Here is an 18,962-nt window from a genome sequence, read left to right as displayed (position 1 = left end):
GAATGTATCTCGAATCCATACTACGTACTATCAGCAAAATATAAACAGTCTATATACATCCCACTACTGGGCACAAGCCTCCCCTCAATCAACTGGAGCGAATGTGATAGTTACTAATATAAAAGCGAAAGTAACTCTTTCTGTCGCGTGCTAAAACCGCTATACTGATTGGGATGAAATGTGGTACATACTCGTAGATACATCGAAACCCAAGAGCGGAAATAGAGTATATTCCAAGGATCTACTTAGTTATTGTAACACTACAAAGTCCTTTTTTATTGACGTGACTTATGTGTAGATTGGCCGCAGATGGCATTAACTACTTGGCCGGACAAATGGGGAGCGCTGAGGGCTCTCACCCGGTACTACAAAGTCCACGCGGGCGGATATATCTCGAAGAAAAGCAAGTTTATTATATTTGACTGTAATAGATAGACGCAACATGCCCGTTGGTCAAATATTTGGCAGCAGATAGGTTAAAACGCGGGTTTTCTTAGAATTACGTATTGGCAATAATGACTAGCTTTGTTTAACAATAAGCCAGTTGTTCATTGCTGGCATTCCTGAAAGTCTGTTTGTTTGTCATTGTTCTGTTAACAACCATTCGGATCAGCTGTTGACGTTAATATCTGCTGAATCATATCATAATCATCATCATCTCTAGCATTATCCCGTTTTTCACAAGGTCCGCTTACCTAACCTGAAGATTTGACAGGTCCGGTTTTTTACAGAAGCGACTGCCTGTCTGACCTTCTAGCCCGCGAAGGGAAAACCAGCCCAATACAGGTTAGGTCACACTCACATTTCTCGGGAATGTGGGTTTCCTCACGATGATTCCCTACCATAATCATTAGGTATACCAGAAAATATTATATAAGTATTTTTATGGAGCTAAAACACTTCCTGTATCGAAATACCTCTGTCGATGTGGATATAATTTTTTTGACGTGACTTTTTATTGTGGAGTTGCCGCAAATGGTATTAAATACTTGGCCGGACAAATGGGGAGCGCTGAGCGTTCTCACTCGTATCTCTAAAGGAATGTTGTAATTGTGACGCGTTTGAATATGTTTCAGCATTATCAGCCAAGTTTTTTCCAACTCTTCAATCGCTAAGCAACAAAAATAAACAGAGTTCATGAACTCTTACTTACGTTGCATTCTCTTTAATGTTAAAATTTTCTTTTATTTATTTATTTAAGATACACCATCGGTATATACATAAAAATTACATGAATAAAATTCAACGGACAATGACCGTATGTTATACCATTACAGTTAAAATTTTCATCATTCAAATTAAAATTTTAAACAAATAAAAAAACAACACGTACACGTGTTCGAGGTAACTTAAAGCTAGAAGTTAAATAATAATTGGATACAAACTATATAAGTAAAGTAAAATTTTAGGAAATTGAATGAATTTATATAATATTATAATATTCGTAATTTACGACAACTAAAATCAAAAACGAAACACAAGCTTACGACTATACAGGGTGTTAGTGACAACGTAACGAATACTAAGGGGGGTGATTCAGACTATGATTCTGAGTTGATATGTCAAGAGAAATTTCCTGTCGGATAATTAGGCCCACGAGTTTTGTTTCAGGTAGTCTAAGGTTACCTGGAAGAAATCCCACTTACGGATAAGCTCGTCTATGCTTTATGTAAGGATAAATATTATGTGCTTTCCATTGTATTTTAAAGCGACGACCCGGGATAGATATTTAGGAGTCGCGTCACCGGATACGGTTTGCACGAAATGATGATGATGATGATTTTAAAGCAGTAAGGAGTATACAAACAACAAGTAAAACTGAGCCGCAGAGTCCTTATAACTTCCCTTAAGAGACACAATTAACCGTTCTCTATAAGGAAACCGATAAAATAAAAATATTATTTATATTTCCTAATATGCAATAAAGCCACGCAATTTTCATGTTTTGCGGTTTTCCTGATCACATTATAAAACTTTTAATATTGCGTCAGTGAGTAAATGTTAAATATTTATGGGTCGTTACACGTAAACCATAACTCATTAAACCTAACAAATCGATTAGTATGCAATAAGTCGTTAGCATACTTTGAAATTACTTAAATTGAGTTTTAATATATGGCTGTAATACGGAAAATGTGCAGAAAATGTCAGAGCTAAAAGAAATTAGTTTAATATATTGCTAGATATTTACTTACCTCTATTTTATACCTCTAGCTTAAGCTTAGGTATTTACTTAGTAAAAATAGGCCTTATAATGATTATGAGATCTGTCATTACTTCAAAGCGAATATTTTTTTTTTATTTATTTCGTGTTTTGACTAAAGAAATAAAAAAAAAACCTGTGACGTCATAGAAAAACGTCCAACGTAAACATAGGGGACTTTGGCGGCTCATTAATAACCCTGACACCAGGGTTGATGAGGTTGGTAATTCACCTCACAAACCCACTCGATAGAAGAAGAGAAGATAGAAAAACGTGACAAAATGTAACACTTGTTATTACATATAAATAAGTTAAATAGAAAAAAGAAAACTTTTTTGTCACCTTTAGATCTGTCTTTATTTAGTATTAATCATATTTCATTATTTATCTTTCATCTAGAAAACTACCCAATTATGTTCATCATAAATTGGTTGTAACTATTAATCATCAAAGGTTTGCAATCTATGACCAGTAATCAAGACAGGTGTTTTAAAAAAAGTTTCTTGAAAATTGATTATAGCAATTTACATAACACGTAAGTATTTTTATATCTTCCGGAAAAAAAAACGTTGGCACAATAACGACAAAAATAAAATAATAAACAATTGTTTTTGTAATACCCGGAAAACAGATGTTTCTAGTCACTTTTAAAGATTTCATGCGCTGTATCCAAAAAAATAAAATAGGTAATTAAGGAGATTTGGTAAGCTAATAGGGTAATTGTTTTTTTACCTTACTACACGACTGCGGCGAAGCTAAAAGGAGGGTCATGTTTTAATATTTAAAGAAAAATATTTTTATACAAATATTTTTGTTAAAAAACGCTCATTTTAAACAATTGTTTATATAATATATATTTTGAACAACAAAACTGTTGGCAATACAACCACAAAAATAATAGTTTGTCTTGTGCGGATTTTTATTATTTTGCTTTTGCTTTTCGTTGAGTATTTAACTACTATTTTTTATTGAAAAAAGCTCTGTAACAGAGATAAAGACTTTTTTAATATAAAAGCATCCCGCTGATAACGTGAGTGGTGCTACTTACTTTATGGGGCAAATCACTTGAAAGCGATAAACCGGAGTGGTATTAAAACCCACAGCATTAACCCATATCCATTATTACTGAAGCTTTGCAAAATGGATACCATAATATAACTGTCACTTTATGACGTATCTATCCCTTTAGAAGCGTTACCAATAAAAAATAAACAATCGGTGAACGTGTGTATCCCTAAGTATTTGACAGCCAAGAAAATTAGTAGTTCGTATTTTTGATATTTAGATGCACGCATAATGGGCCATCTTAGAGTCTAAATGCGGAAAACAGAGCCCACTAACTTGATGTTTAGATTCAATTTCGCTTGGCTGTCTTTTATAATACACACGTTTATCACTTGTTTATTTTTTATTGGTAAGACGGTAATAGTACAATTTAGTATTACTATGACAGTGCAAAGTACTTACTATAAAAGTACAGCAAACAGAATAGGTACTGCTAAAGTGTATTTAAGCTGTGGAAAAGCTTCGCATCATGGGCTAGGCTAGCAGCTAACCAAAAAAAAAAAATTTTTTTCTTAGGCTTATAAAAAGTTTAACAAAAAATACAAACGCAATTAAAAAATAGTAAATTAGTATATATTATCTATACAGCTAATGTGTTCCGAAGTAAATTTGTCAAAATCGAAATAAACGTTACATAGGAAAAAAATAAAAAAAAAAGAAGACACAAATACAATAGACTTAAAAAAAGAGTCAATTGACGCGTCCTGCAGAATGTATCTACCACTGAATCAATAAATATGAATTTGACTATGATTGCTTCTTAATTGTACCCGTATCACCAATGTGACCAATGTTGTGAGACGGCAAATGTATTGAATTGAAATGACTTGTAAACAAATCACTTCTGAATGCTGCTGAGCTTCATCATAGACCTTTACATCTTGATCAGATGATTTATACGGCGTTTCTGTGGCAACGTCTTGTATGGCTGAAAAGTCCAATACGGGAGCGGCAAAAGCGTCCGCACGTCTGGCATTTCAGCTGACGATCGTTAGATGGTGTGGATAGTGAAGCGACCCTCTCATAATTATGTCTTTTTCCCGTCTGTCATTTAAAATTTGGAACCAGGCTTCGTCAGGCATCATGTGCATGTGCTGTGCTTAATAATCTGTCCATTATTTATGCTGTGGCTTTCGAAATTCAAAAAACCTTTCATCCCTATTTGAATTTTTGCATTTTCATTTTGTTGTTGTCCTGTCCTTTGACACTTTCAACTTTTCTTGATTTTTCCAATATAGCTTTCCAGGAATTCTCTAATTACTTATATTACAGTACAAATCTTATACATGTGGACTCTATTCGAACATTTGATTGAAAATTGACAAAGCGGTAGACACTTACAGTATTTCTCAAATAATGCGCAAAACATGTAATGTTTAGTTATTTATTTAGATTTTATGTTGATATCGAAGCTACTAAAATTATAATCAGACTATGACAAACACATGACTTTAATTAGCCGTAGAATGTTATAGTAAGGGCAAAAGTTCAGTGGTGTGTTTATATTCATTTGGTGAAAGAAAATATTTGCTCATATTGATAATGTGAAATGAATGGAATGACGTCGAACTTTATAATTTTTTACGCTACTTATAGGTATTTTATTTCAAAACAAACAAGGCTATTGTTATTGCGTAGTTTAGAGATTCGTCGCGTAAATCCCGTCCAGATTTTGAGCCAAAGGCCAAAGCAATCTTTGAAAGATTTCGTGGAAACAACTTTCTATTTATTCAAACTTTCCAAAAAGTAGAATATTCTGTTGCATTATAAAAATAACACCATTAGCAATCAACATTATAGTACAGCTAAAAGTAAATACGCGATATTTTTATAAGATCACTGACCTAGCACTCATAACGTGCTCAGCGGTGAAGGAAAACATCGTAAACATCGGAAACCCACTACATTCCCGAAAAATGCGTTTCGGAGGTATGCGACCTAAACTGTATTGGACTGGTTTTCGTCGCTTCTGTAATAATCGTACCTGTCAATCTGCAGGTTAGGTAAGCGGACCCTGTGAAAATGCTAAGCTCTCTATTGACTTTGTCTTGACGACCACAATGATGATTAGATTTAAATCAGTATTTTTCATGCAAACATCGTAATTGATATGGGTTCATGAACTTATACCACTCGAATTTGATAAATGTATTTACTCAAACGTTCGAACAATGACCGGCTAATTTCACTGTTAGAATTTTTGATGGGAAGAAAGTACTTACACCTATCTATAAGAGTTTGGATAACCGATCGAGTCAAATTGAGGAGAGATGTGTATATTGGGAAACCTAGTTATGCGAACTATAAATCCATGGCTCTGACTTCTTATTATTGAACTTGATTTTTGTTGAAATGTAAAAACCAGTTAAAATTATTTACCGTTCTTATTCCAATTGTCGTCTAATGTTTATCAACTGATATTTATCTGTTTCTGTTTCAGATACCGCCAAGCCCGCTACGCCGCTCGTCGCGTGCGCAAACGCGTGATCTTCAAGCACGGAGACTGTAACGTAGTTCAATGGAACGTGGCCAAACGCAGGCGCCGATACCTCCAGGACATCTTCACCACCCTCGTAGACGCCCAGTGGCGCTGGACGTTAATGGTGTTCGCGTTATCCTTCATCCTCTCTTGGTTACTCTTCGCACTCATCTGGTGGCTCATCATCTTCACCCACGGAGACCTCAACCCCCCTCCCGCCAATACTACCTTCATTCCTTGCCTCAACAATGTCAACACATTCACTGGTTGTTTCCTCTTCTCCGTGGAAACCCAACACACCATCGGGTACGGCTCAAGAACTACCAACGAAGAGTGCCCTGAAGCAATATTTGTCATGTGCCTCCAAAGCATTGTCGGTGTCTTCATTCAAGCTTTCATGGTAAGATTTCCTGCTTTTATTGCCTGCTTTAAGTGTTGTCTCGTTTTTGATACTGACTGCGCGATATGCACCTAGCATATAAAAAAGTAAGTGGCTAGGTAAACACATTGTCATGGCAAGATACACTACGTTACACATTTTATTGCTCGTAACGTCTGCCTTTAAATTACAGCTTCACTGAGAAGAAACAAATGTATTTTTTGGGCTCCATCTTAAGACTCTCTTTCTAAGATACTACGATACAAATATCATAATCATACTTATTAAAATAAACTTGGCTATCAGCCAAACGTATTAACGTAACGAATTCTATGAACCAAATGCTCTCTTAAAATAATTATGAAATTAAAGCTGTAATTTTATAGCATATTGATTTTTAGGAGCAGCTGTGGCAAAATCTCTAGTCTCTTGAATTATTATGTTCTAAATATATTGATCATTCTAGAATATTCAGCGTCATTGTCGCATAGAGTCAGTGTAAAATCTTAATGAGACAAGTAACCAAAATTGTTCCCAAATTGTCATGTCAGACAGAATGAAGGTTATTCTAATTTTAGGTGGGAATCGTATTCGCAAAGCTCTCTAGACCAAAAAAGCGAGCTCAAACCCTGCTGTACTCGAGAAACGCCGTCATTTGCCTTCGCGACGGTCAACTGTGCCTGATGTTTCGAGTCGGTGACATGAGAAAATCCCACATTGTCGAAGCCCATATAAGAGCACAGATTATCCGCCGCAAGGTATATTATTACATCAAACAGGAAACTGGTTAGTGATTGGGGATTTCAGTCAGCACGCATAGATACGTCTAACTAGAGTTAGCACTGACTCCACTCTCTAACTTTATGGGTTTCGAAATCTGAAACAGCCCCTCATCTGTTGCCTCATTATTTGTCAGACTTCGACTCCCAAAGTTTTGGAATTTTATTTCAAAACATCCTTTTTCTTGTCCAAAGGTGGGTCTAATATTCGCGAAGCTGGCTCGCGCCAAAAAGCGGTGCACCACTCTCCTGTTCTCGCGCAACGCGGTTATCTGTTTGAGAGACGGAGAATTTTGCCTTCTATTCCGAGTGGGGGACATTCGCAAATCGCATATTCTGGAAGCACACGTGCGTGCCCAGATCATTCGGAAAAAGGTACCGCTCAAAGTATGTTATAGGTTGGATTTTCAAAACATTTTAACGTAGTGTTTGTGCAATCGATGTTTATACTTAATATGCGACGCCTAACCAGCATTTTGTATATACGCTATACCAATGTTGTTAGACCCATCTATGGACACCGTGTGGCTGATGTCTCTAGCTTGTATTGCTTATTTCCTTACTAAGACACCCGCTTTCGCATTGTGATTTGCACTCCAATAATGCAAATTATATTATTGCTATTTGAATTGACTTTGTACCTCATTTCAAATACGACAAAGTTATAAATATAACAACAGTATGTTTTCCGCAGTACATACAAAGGTCATTAAAAGCTAATGGCATTTTAATACATGCTACTAAATGTTACTTTTTTGCGTTGTTTAGAATGGGCTCTGGAACCAATCAAACAATTATATTCTGGTGATTCATAGAAAAGCCAATTCAAGTAGCGCGCACCACTCTTGAAAGGATCGCAAATATACTATTTACAATATAATATTTGTACGTTGCATGTTTTGTTTGTTGTGATGCATGATTAACATCATAACATTCTATTCCATCAATGTAATAATCAAATAATACAAAAAAGACATGCGGACATTTCAAACGTTAACTTTGAAATCGAAGTTTTGATGTAAGTAAACTAAATTGAATTTAGATTATTTTAGATAGTTGAAATCATAATAGTTACTACTACTTGTGAATTCATTTGAAAGTAATTAAGTACGATTTTTTTTGTATTATGAAATAGGAATAGTTTATACGAGCACGAATCATTTGGGATTGATCTTCCCTCCAGCATTGCATGATTTTGATGATTTTGATTTTGACTCTACTTTTTCAACTGTACGTAAATTATGTCTAAAGTTGATAAAACTTTTTATTCGCGGTGTCCTTTGTACTTATTTTAAATGTACTCATTTTTATAGCGTTTTCAAAACCTGAAAGTACGGAAGCACCATAGAAAAGGATAGACTTATACAGTTGGAAAAGTAGATTTTTTACAATAAAGAATAAAGACCAAGGACTAAAAGATTTATTTTTCCTAAACTAGACAACCCGGGAAGGCGAGGTGCTGCCGTTCTACCAGCAGGAGTTGAAAGTCGGGGCTGATGGAGAGGAAGACAGATTGATGTTCATATGGCCTATGACTATAGTGCACAAGATCAATGAGAAGTCCCCGTTGTACAATCTGTCTGCCTCTGACATGCTGCGGGAGAGATTCGAGATCGTAGTCATGCTGGGTAAGATGAAGTGAAAAACAAATATAGTTTATTTTCAGTATAGGGTCATCAAAGTACACTTATGGACAATCAAGATTCTATTTAAGTTTTTATAGTTGCTACGCAATGAATATGACTGATATAGTCGTATAAAAAAAATGTTGTTGAATATAGGAACTTAATCGCATCGAAAATTATAAAATAACCAAATCGGGTACGAGTAACAGAAATATTTGCAACAACAAAAATATAAAATGTATCAGTTAGTAGCAGCAATAACAATGCGAGTTTGTTCAAATAAAACATAAATCGTTATGAGTAGACAAGACATAAGTAAGATTACGAAATCTCTATCAACGATATGAACATCAAAATTTCATGTTTACTAGTATAATAATTTTGAAATTCCAATAAATATTTATATTACTTTCGATAAGCAGCTGTATCACGTTCGCGTGATAAAAACAAGCAAAAGAAAACAATAAACGATATCTTCTTTGGCACATATTTTAAGAATAAATACAAGGTTTATGGAGGAATAAAATATTATGATTCATTTCAAGCCTTGTAAACTGTTTACATTGTTCATTACTTTATCTATAGCAGCATCTGAGAAGTTTCATCGCACGCCTTGTTTTAGTGTAATAATTCCATTAGCTTTGTCATTTTCTTTCATTACTGCCCGTTCATCGACTGATCGTCAACTTTCGTCTAGTTTTTGTTTTCGTCTAGAAAAGTGTTAAATTATAGTTCGCTTTTAGAGTTTCAACTCACGACGCCGGTGTCGACGTCGTTCATGACCGTATACACTACACTAGCATATTTTTCTTCTACATGGATTTATATTCTAACATGTTATGTGTATATTTGTAAACAGCGAGTGTATTTGGCACTTCCCTGACAGCGTGTTGGTCGTTTGCCCCAGGCTTGGCATTAATCAAAACAGAGTACGAAATTGCACATAATCCGATCTATTTACGAGCTTAGTACTCTTAACACAGAATTGAGAGCAGAATTAGAATACGTGCTCTGAATGCGCCGCAAGGTTTCAAGTGAACTAAATCCCCGATTTGCGTCATTTCTCGATTTAACAATATAATCGTCTTCTGTAATTGATTTCATGATATTCTAGTATTTGACAAATGGAAGAATTTTGGAAGTTTTTTATACTTAACTATTGTAGATCAAATCATTACAGTTAGACCATTATTTTCAGACATGAATGCAGAAAAACGCTACTCAACGAAAATTTATTAAATGTTCACCAAAGAGTGACTTAGTAGTTTTAATACTTAGCACGTTCAGTTTTTTTATTTGTTATTGGAGACCCAGAGAGAAGATAATCTTATATCAAGTTATATTCTGTCCTGAGGTCATTTCCAAGGCAATAATATGAGTATTTTAATTTCCAGAGGGTGTGATTGAGTCGACGGGCATGACGACGCAGGCGCGAAGCAGTTTCCTACCATCAGAGATCCTGTGGGGTCATCGCTTCGAGACCATGGTATCTTTCAGGAAGGATACTGGTGAATATGAGGTCAGTAGATATATTTTTTTTTTTTATAAATTCGAAAGTAATAGTGTCATCCATTGAACCACAGGAACTCACGTAAGGTGCGTACCGCGATATAGTTACTCCATTGAAACGAAATTACGGGAGATAATAAATATATATCTGAAATACATATATCTATTTGTACTTCTTGATTCTTCATAAGTATTTCAGATACCTAAGCATTTTTAATTTCGTCTAAAATTAAGAAAATTGCATTTTCTTTTTAATGACGCAGTAGAGGTATATAAGATTAATAAGTACGTATAGCAACCGTGATCAAATCTATGTTTTGGACTGACCTGCGCAGCTAATCGTGCATATGTGTAAAGATATCTGTCTATTTGATTTTTACTTTAGAATAGATTATCATGGCATATATTGTGCATGTGCTTTTCTTATCGTCCACCTCATATTCTTCATTTAAAGTAAAGATTGACTTGAGTCTTGTGCCGGTAAGACTATTTGAAAACGTGAACGTAATTAGCATATTGATTTAATTACAACATAACCGTTGGTCATTCACTTGAACGTAATCTACTTGTTTGTTTGTCCTTATTTATCTTGTCACAGCGTTCAGTGGAAAATTTATTCTCTGAATACGCAAATAGTTACCCTTCAAGAGAGGCGGACGTTTTACCTACTTTGTATACCTATATTGAATGCTTTAAGAATGGTACGCCGCGTTGACCTGATAACCTCACACGTCAATATATCATTTGTATATTAATAGATTAAGTTGATAAATAAATAAATAAAATATAAATAAAATAAAATAAACTTTATTGAGTAGAAAGATGACGGTTTACAGTAAATGTTACCTTATTTGTTAGATATATTAATGGACTCGTATCAATAGTACTTACTTATTAATGTATCTTTATGTTACAATTGTGATCCAATTACTAATGACATGGTTTATAAGTACTCATTAATAACATAGTAACGGTTATTGCGTACGTCGGTAGTTTTACTATAAAAACCCCGAGTGTATTGAGTACTACCCGCTATACTAGCTGTTGGCTGTTTTACAGCGAGTAGTGTCTCGCCCGAGCGCGTTACCTACATTTGATTCGAGTATGACTTGTACAGTTCAATAGGCAAAGTAACTAGACAGTATATTTAAAATTTTAAGATAAAACAAAACTAATCTAAGGATAAATCTTTTGTTACTATTGTTTTTGTGATATATAGTGTACTAAGAAATGGATAACATAGAAAGATATAATATTGTTTAAATATAAGTAATGTTAGCTAGATTGGTGTAACGTTTTTATATGAGTGTGTGTGTGTATGGGAGCATGTTTGCTACTTGTTACGTGTAACTGCGTGACTGCGCGTATGAGTGTATTTGTGTGCATACCATAACATCACACCTACATCCTCGGTGGGGTAGACAGAGGTAATGTAAGGGTGAAAATTTTGGTAGGTTGTGTGTGTGTGTGTTGGTCTGTAGGTACGTGCATGTGTAGTACCTAGTATTTAGTTGTTTTGTGTGTTTTATGTAGGAATTATAAGAAGTTTTTCGGTGTCGTCATAGTTCAGTGACAAGAAATACCCATTGAGGAGTTTTTTACATTGGTAGGATGTTTTGTCTCTTAGAGTTATATGGCTACTTAACCTATTGTACAGAAGCGGGCCGAGGAAAGAAAGTGATCGTTGGGCAAAGGATGTTCTACTCTTAGGTTTTTTGTATACTATATCTTTTCTGCGGTTTGAAAAACTGTAGTCAGGCGCTTTTTTGTGTTGAATAAGTATAGCAGCCTTCATAAATAACTGTCTGACCGTTAGTACCTTGGTACTTCGATACAATTCTTCAGTCGGGAATTTTCGATGTCTAAACGTCATCGTTTTAAGTAATTGTCGTTGGGCTCGCTCTAGTTTTTTAAGTATGGTTTTGCAACAACCCCCCCAGGCTGAAATTCCATAAGTTAAGACTGATTGCGACAAGGCAAAATAGACAGTTATTAGTAACGAAGGATCACATACATATCTCAGGTTTTTAAAAATAAATATTAGTTTTCTTAAACGTCCGCTAATAGCAGCTGTGTGTTCCTTCCAATTCAGGTGCTGGTCTAGGATAACCCCCAGATACCTAATTGATTTAGCCTCAGCTAGAGGTCTGCAATGGCAATTTTGGTTATTGCTACATACATGTGCTTTGATACAAATGGTTCCGGGTGAAGGCAATGAGTTAGATTGTATACCAAAGGTGATATATTTGGTTTTAGAGTGATTCAACGTCAATAGGTTCTGGTCTAGCCAACGAGTAATCACTTTAAAGCCTTCCTCTGCATTTTCGTTTACCAGTGACCACGTTTTACCAGAAAAGGTGATAACAGTATCATCGGCGAAAGTAATAATCTGGGTATCTTTTATTTTAAGCCGTGACAGTTCGTCTATATATATTAAGAATAGTGTTGGCCCCAACACGCTGCCTTGAGGCACCCCATATTTAGTGTGATCATCTGAACTATACTGGTTTTCAAGTCTAACACATTGCGTCCGACATGTAAGATAATCTTTAAATAATTCTAGGGGCATGCCCCGTATTCCCTTTGATTCCATTTTTCTCAAGAGTAAGGAGACAGAGACGGTGTCAAATGCTTTGCTTAGATCTAGAAATATACTCAGACATTTGTTCTTTCCATCTGTATTTCTGGTTATATAAGAGGTGAGGGTATTAATAGCGTCAGTTGTCGACATTTTTTCTCTGAAACCAAATTGTGTAGGCGATAAAAGATTGAATTTTTCTAAATACTTTTTGAGTCTGTTATTTAATAGTTTTTCAAAAACTTTGGAAATAGATGGTAGTAAAGAGATAGGTCTATAGTTTGATATGTCGTCTCTGTCCCCTGACTTGTATATTGGGATAACTACTGACTTTTTAAAAGCCTGTGGAAATACACCCGTTGCAAACGATATATTACAAATAATAGAAATTGGAAGAGCTAGTGCATGAGCGGCAGATTTAAGGAATGTTTGCGGAATGTCATCCCAGCCACTTGCGTTACTAGATTTGAGCGAATTTATTGTAGTGAGAACTTCGGTTTCGTCCGTATTCAACAGAACAAAGGATTGTGAGGCTGTTGATAAAGTGGTGTTTGTATTTACAAGTTGTTGTTCTGATGTATGTGTTCTGTCTAGAATATCCTGCGCGAGATTTTTACCTACATTGATAAAATAGTTATTTACTTGGTCTAGTGACGTTTTAGGATTAGAATCTAAATTTAGGAGTTCTGTGGGTTGTCTAGAAGTAGTGTTAATATTGCAGACTTGTTTAATTATGTTCCATCTTTTCTTGATATCATTTTTGTATTTGTTGATTTGTCTTCTTTCATAATTTCGTTTAAGTTTATTTAGAATCTTATTGCATGTGTTTCTGTATCTTAGGTATGTTATCCTTAATATTTCATTTTTTGTATCTTTTCTAAGTTTCTGATGTAGCCGGTCGCGATTTCTCATGCATCTAATCAAGCCTGGTGTTATCCACGGCTTAATTATTTTTTTCCTGTGTGAGACCCTTATTTGTTTTGAATGCTTGTTAATTATGTTTTTTAGGATGTTTAGGAATGTTTCCGTGGCTTTGTTGGCATCACTACTAGTTAATATTTCTGTCCAGTTTAAGAGGAATAATTCCTTTATTGCCTCATCGTAATTAATGCATGTTGATATATGTTTATTTATTATTTTCGGTAAGGAGTCTAAAGATAGTGATATCAATACGCATGCGTGGTCAGTTATCGTTGTGTTGCAGATAATAGTTTTTGACTCTATTTTCGTCTTAACAAAGATATGGTCTAGACATGTTTTGTCGTGTGTGGGTATTAAGGGAGTGGGAAACAAACCGTAAGTGGACATAAAATTAAGGTAGGCGTCTGATCTTCTATCTATATTGTCGATTCTTATGTCGATATTTATGTCGCCAATCAGTACAATGTTTTTGAAATGAGACAATTGTGATAGAACCGACTCAAGGGATTCTAGGAAGACATAAGTCTCCTTGAATGCATCCGGTCTATACAAACAGATAAAAGCGTAGTCCTTTTGCAGAGTTGCTATAATACAATTGAGTTCAGGTGTTTGTGGCTCCACTACTTTAAATGGTATATTATTGTTAGTATAAATAACAACTCCATCATTTTGGTTAATGTATTTTTTAGTGTAATGGGATGTAAAATTTGATATAACAGGCAACAGTGGTATTTCGGAGCCTTCAGAAAGCCAACATTCTGATAAAACAATAAGATCCAGAGGTACATCCAATCGCTCCATGAGTACTAGAAAGTTATCATAATTACGGTTGATACTTCTTATGTTTTGATGTATAATATTGAGTTGATGCTGTGATTTGCTAAGAAGATATTTACAATCCTCAGGCTTGTCTATGCTCACTGCATTATTGACATTGATTGTATTATCAATGTCAGATACTATCTCCTGTAAGTTAGCCATGTTTTATTAGAGATTTTAGCACCCTAATGTTGGGTGGAGGATTATATTTCTGTGTAAATTTAACGCAGTGGGCATGACAAGGATAGCAAATTTTTGTGTATGTGGAGTGTTTACCCGTAGGTGTGGTAGAAGTGTGAGTGAGTGTGTGAGATTGAAAATGTATGGTGAGGCACATGTGTGAATAATTGTGTTTGAATGATATTATTTGCTTACTGAGGCGTTGATAGGTATGAGTGTCAGTGTGATGTGTATATTTTATAAAACAATAGTAACTTTCTAAAATAATAAAGCTATAAAATGAAATAAAAGAGTATTGCATGTAAGTAAATCTAAGACCAATCACCAGTCATTGTGCAGGTTCAGCTTGTTGTTTTAGTGATTGGAGCATAGCTTCGTTCTTGAGTAAAATATGGGGATCTCCTTCTTTTTTGCGCAGAAAGATTCTGCCATTCACAGTCCAGCAATATTGGTAGTTTTCTGTTTTCGCCATTTCCCGAGCAAGATAGAGGAGCCTTTTGGATTTCATAGTAAGGTGATCCGAGATATAGATTGGAGTTTGCGGTCCATCTAAACCCAGATGACTAGAGTTGACTTGAGTCTCCTTGTTCTCTTTGTTGTAAGCTTTGATAGCCGTTAGGAACTTATCTTTCAGAAGTGTATTAGATACTTCAGCAACAACCGTAGTTCTAGTTGAATCTCGGGTACGTAGGCGATAAACATCTCGGATATCTGATAGATCAATCTTGGCGTTTGAAAAGTTTAAAATGCCTCTAATCATTTCATAAAGGTCCTGTTTGGATTCCTTCTGTCTAATTGGTACTCCTCTGATTTCAAAGCTTGTCTTTCTATAGTTTCGTTCTAGTGCTTCAATTTTATTTTCCATGTTGACGATTTTGATTTTTACTTCTGATCTTTCTTCTTCCATTCCGTCAATCTTTTTTTCTAGTTTTTTTAACTGTTGGGACAGTGTTCCCAGTGATTTATCGATATCTGAATTAGTGTTTTGGATTGAACTATTTTGAGTCTTTATATCAGATATTTTTTGTTCCAGTTTATCAAGTCTAGAATTTTGTTGATTCATCATAGTAGTAAACATATCTTTTAGTTCGTCTTTGAAGCTTCGAAAATCATCGACTTCTCCGTCTGAATCCAAGCGGGAGCGTTTTGAACTGCTTCTTGGTAAAACGTTAACGTTTTGATCTTTAGGCGCATCTGGCGCATCACTTGATGTTTTTGAAATATCTGGATTCGAGGCAGATAGTACAGACGGTGGGGAGCGCATGATATTCATATTTCCGATTTATAGCAAAACAAACTTGATTTATCTTACCGCTTAGGGTGTACTGTGGACGTGGAATGATTCACTTTATCTTCAAACTTGTGCGCGTCCGACCGATGAGGACGAATTATTGCAGTTGTCTTTTTTACTCGCGGAGGTGAGGGGCGCCGCTTGCACTGGTCGCTTCCGTGATGCACAGAGACGATATGCAACCTTTTTACTTTGTGTTAGATGTCAAGTTACTTTACGCAAGAAATAGTAAAATTTAAATTTAAATCGGCAATACGTCTGTTTCCTTCAATGTCCGGGCGAGAAGGGTCGGGCCGGATAGGACAGATGATAGGACAAGTAGCAACAGTTTTAAAAATGAGCCTTTTGAAGATTCTATCTACGGATTTAAGGCATTTTGTGAATCCAAAATATAATATATTCACATCACTAAACTAAAATACTTAATAGTTTAATGTTTTTAAATTAAACCTTTGTTAAATATTACTCAATAATCAATCACTGCCATATATAAAGTTAAAACATCGTCATTATTCATTCTTTGTGCAAATAATAAAGCAAAAATAAAAATAAACCATTAAGGATGCACAACATTGTACACTTTTTGCGCAATTATTTTTCTAAACCCATCACTTCGTGGTAAAATCGTGACCCGGTGATCCTTTTTCATTTTCCTCGTAAGATTATGGACAATAATCACATTTGTTGTTGAACGCGTATGTTTACGGATGGAAGCGATACGCCCACAGTCAGTAATCATTACTCGTTCCAGTAAGCTGTAACCTATATGCAGATTATTATTATCTATTGTGTATACAGGAACTGATATGCATCAACTGAGATTTCTATTGAGGAAAATCAACAGCAGTATTGACTTGAACTTTGGCCGCCGCGAACAGTTCTTTCATTGTCACAAAGAAACATTGAAGAAGACTCTTCGTAAATACAAACATATTACATGTAAAATCATTATAATCATAATAGTAGATAGTATAATCACAATATATACATTGGGTGTTTGCATCGACTGAAAACAGAACTTAATTCACCTGCACTTGTTAAAAACCATCATCTCCTCAGCATTATCCCGTTTTTACAGGGTCCGCTTACCTAACCTGAATATTTGACAGGTCCGATTTTTTAAATGCATTTCTCGTGAATGTGGGTGTACTTATTAAATACCAAATCGCCGAATCCAATCGGGGACCTGAATCTGAAGTTTTTTTTACCTTTGATGGGTTTGCTCTTGGCCCTAGACTTACCCGAAGGCATTGACGAGGCCTAAAATGGAGCGAGGTCGCCCAGAATTCCATTGGGCTATCCACCAAATGGGATTGGATTGGTTGGTATTTCCATTCACTTGGATTTCTTGTTGAATACAAATAATTAATAATATTAGAAGCTGAGTTGTATTTATCGGCAGATGTCGTCGTTTGGTGAATAAAGTGCTCATATTATGATGTCAACCTTCTCCCTCTTTACATCTTTCTAACGTCTTGTTTAGTTTTCTTTAAATCCATACCATAGCTCGACTGTTATAAAATTAGTTATTAAAGTGAAAATATGATGTTATTTCCAGGTGGACTACACGTGCTTCAACAACACCTACGAAGTGGACACCCCTCTCTGCTCCGCTAAACAACTAGATGAGCTTCGTGCTACGGTCTCCACCTCTCAGAAACTTGGTAAGATAATTTGCAGATTTACCTACACCAATATTTCTATTACAAGTGCTAAATACTTTTAAAAATACCCATCGTGCCATAACCTATTCACTTACCGCAAACAACCAAGCAAAATTTAATCGAATTATTTGATAATTGGATAAAATTTTGCCTGGCTGTCAAATACTTACAAACACACGTTCACTGCTTGTTTATTTTTTTTATTGGTAAGGCGGTTAATCTTTACTGCTGTAAGACACTACCCGACAGGCCATCAGCTTTTCATCATGGTAAAATGGGTCTAAGATCAAAGAAATAAAGTTACTCTCACTAAAACTCCAGAAACCATTCGCATTTTGCTTTTGGTGCCTTAGATTGACTTAGAGGTAAATCAATAATTTAAAAACTTACTTTGCAGATCGCATGCTCGGCACAATCCCGAAGACGTTCTCCAACGACACGTTAGACCTGAGTTCCGTGGACTCCATGTCTTTGGATGAGCACATCGAGATCAAGATTCCTGAAGCTCGAGCGAGGGAGAACCGTCTCATGGCCCAGAACAATTTCGTCCAGCACATCAATGAGAAAGTCCGAAACGGAAGCCACACCCATTTGGCAGTCGAAAATGGACTGGAGAGACCCCACGAGAGAGAAAGAGAAAACAAAGAAGAGAAAGAAGAGCACAAAATCCGTAGGAGCCACAGTCACGCTAGTATGAAGAAGGCCCATCACGGGCTAACGCCGAATGGAGTTGGCCACGTCGCCAATGGCCATGACCATAAGGCTGATGATCATCTTAAAATTATGAAGTGAGTACTTACAATACAATACAATACAAAGACTCTTTATTGCACTTGAATCACATTAAAATACATTAGTATTATAATTAAATTGGTAGTACAACAGGCGGCCTTATTGCTAAGGTATCAATCTCTTCCAGGCAGGTACTTGTTTTTCAAAATCGAGGATTTGTTTACTTAATTTCATATGCTGCCAATACATGACCAAGGATGACACGGAAGTAGACTTAGACTGGATCATTCTGTTTATCTAGATGTTATATAAGTTGACATATCGGAAGTATTTTATAAAGTCGGAAAGAGTGTATACTTTCATATTCGTGGCATGTGGTACGCACGTATAACACACACGGCGTGCGGGGCACATGCCTTGCAATGTTTGTATCCAGCTTTTGTCACTATTAGTCCTTCTTCTTTATCTTTAGTCTCTTCTTTATCTTTAGAAGTTCCTATATGAAATAGCAAATTGCCATACGACACCTTACCTTGCAACAGGGATAACGGATCTACCTACCTATGTAATTTCATCCGTTCAGTCTAATAACCCGTTTCAATTATGAATAATCAACAAAGTTGCGTATAGTCTTGACGTCAGGACCGCCGTTCACACAGGGTATTTATGGCTATAGATGCTGCCCAGCTACTGCCCACAAACTTATTAAAGGGCAACCTATAAGTGTTCAAGTGCCTT

At 35.7% G+C, this 18,962-nt stretch overlaps 1 protein-coding gene across 3 annotated transcripts in view; it reads left to right on the top strand.

The window, feature by feature from the left end:
• LOC126368884 (G protein-activated inward rectifier potassium channel 3-like) overlaps positions 1 to 18,962 on the top strand; it is a 76,295-nt gene that overhangs the window by 53,637 nt on the left and 3,696 nt on the right. For 2 of the 3 annotated variants that reach the window (XM_050013090.1, XM_050013092.1), the window contains 6 exons: positions 5,709 to 6,147; positions 6,705 to 6,884; positions 8,344 to 8,533; positions 9,925 to 10,049; positions 17,387 to 17,492; positions 17,890 to 18,280. In XM_050013090.1, coding sequence (XP_049869047.1) covers positions 5,709 to 6,147; positions 6,705 to 6,884; positions 8,344 to 8,533; positions 9,925 to 10,049; positions 17,387 to 17,492; positions 17,890 to 18,280 — 1,431 coding nt within the window. Of the gene's footprint in view, positions 1 to 5,708; positions 6,148 to 6,704; positions 6,885 to 7,100; positions 7,281 to 8,343; positions 8,534 to 9,924; positions 10,050 to 17,386; positions 17,493 to 17,889; positions 18,281 to 18,962 lie in introns of all 3 variants that reach the window. The other variant, XM_050013091.1, reaches the window with a different exon arrangement.

The sequence above is a fragment of the Pectinophora gossypiella genome, chromosome 8 (assembly GCF_024362695.1).
Source record: "Pectinophora gossypiella chromosome 8, ilPecGoss1.1, whole genome shotgun sequence".
Lineage (NCBI taxonomy): Eukaryota > Metazoa > Arthropoda > Insecta > Lepidoptera > Gelechiidae > Pectinophora > Pectinophora gossypiella.
Note: the sequence above shows the minus strand (reverse complement) of the source record. Positions and strands in the feature narration are given on the sequence as shown.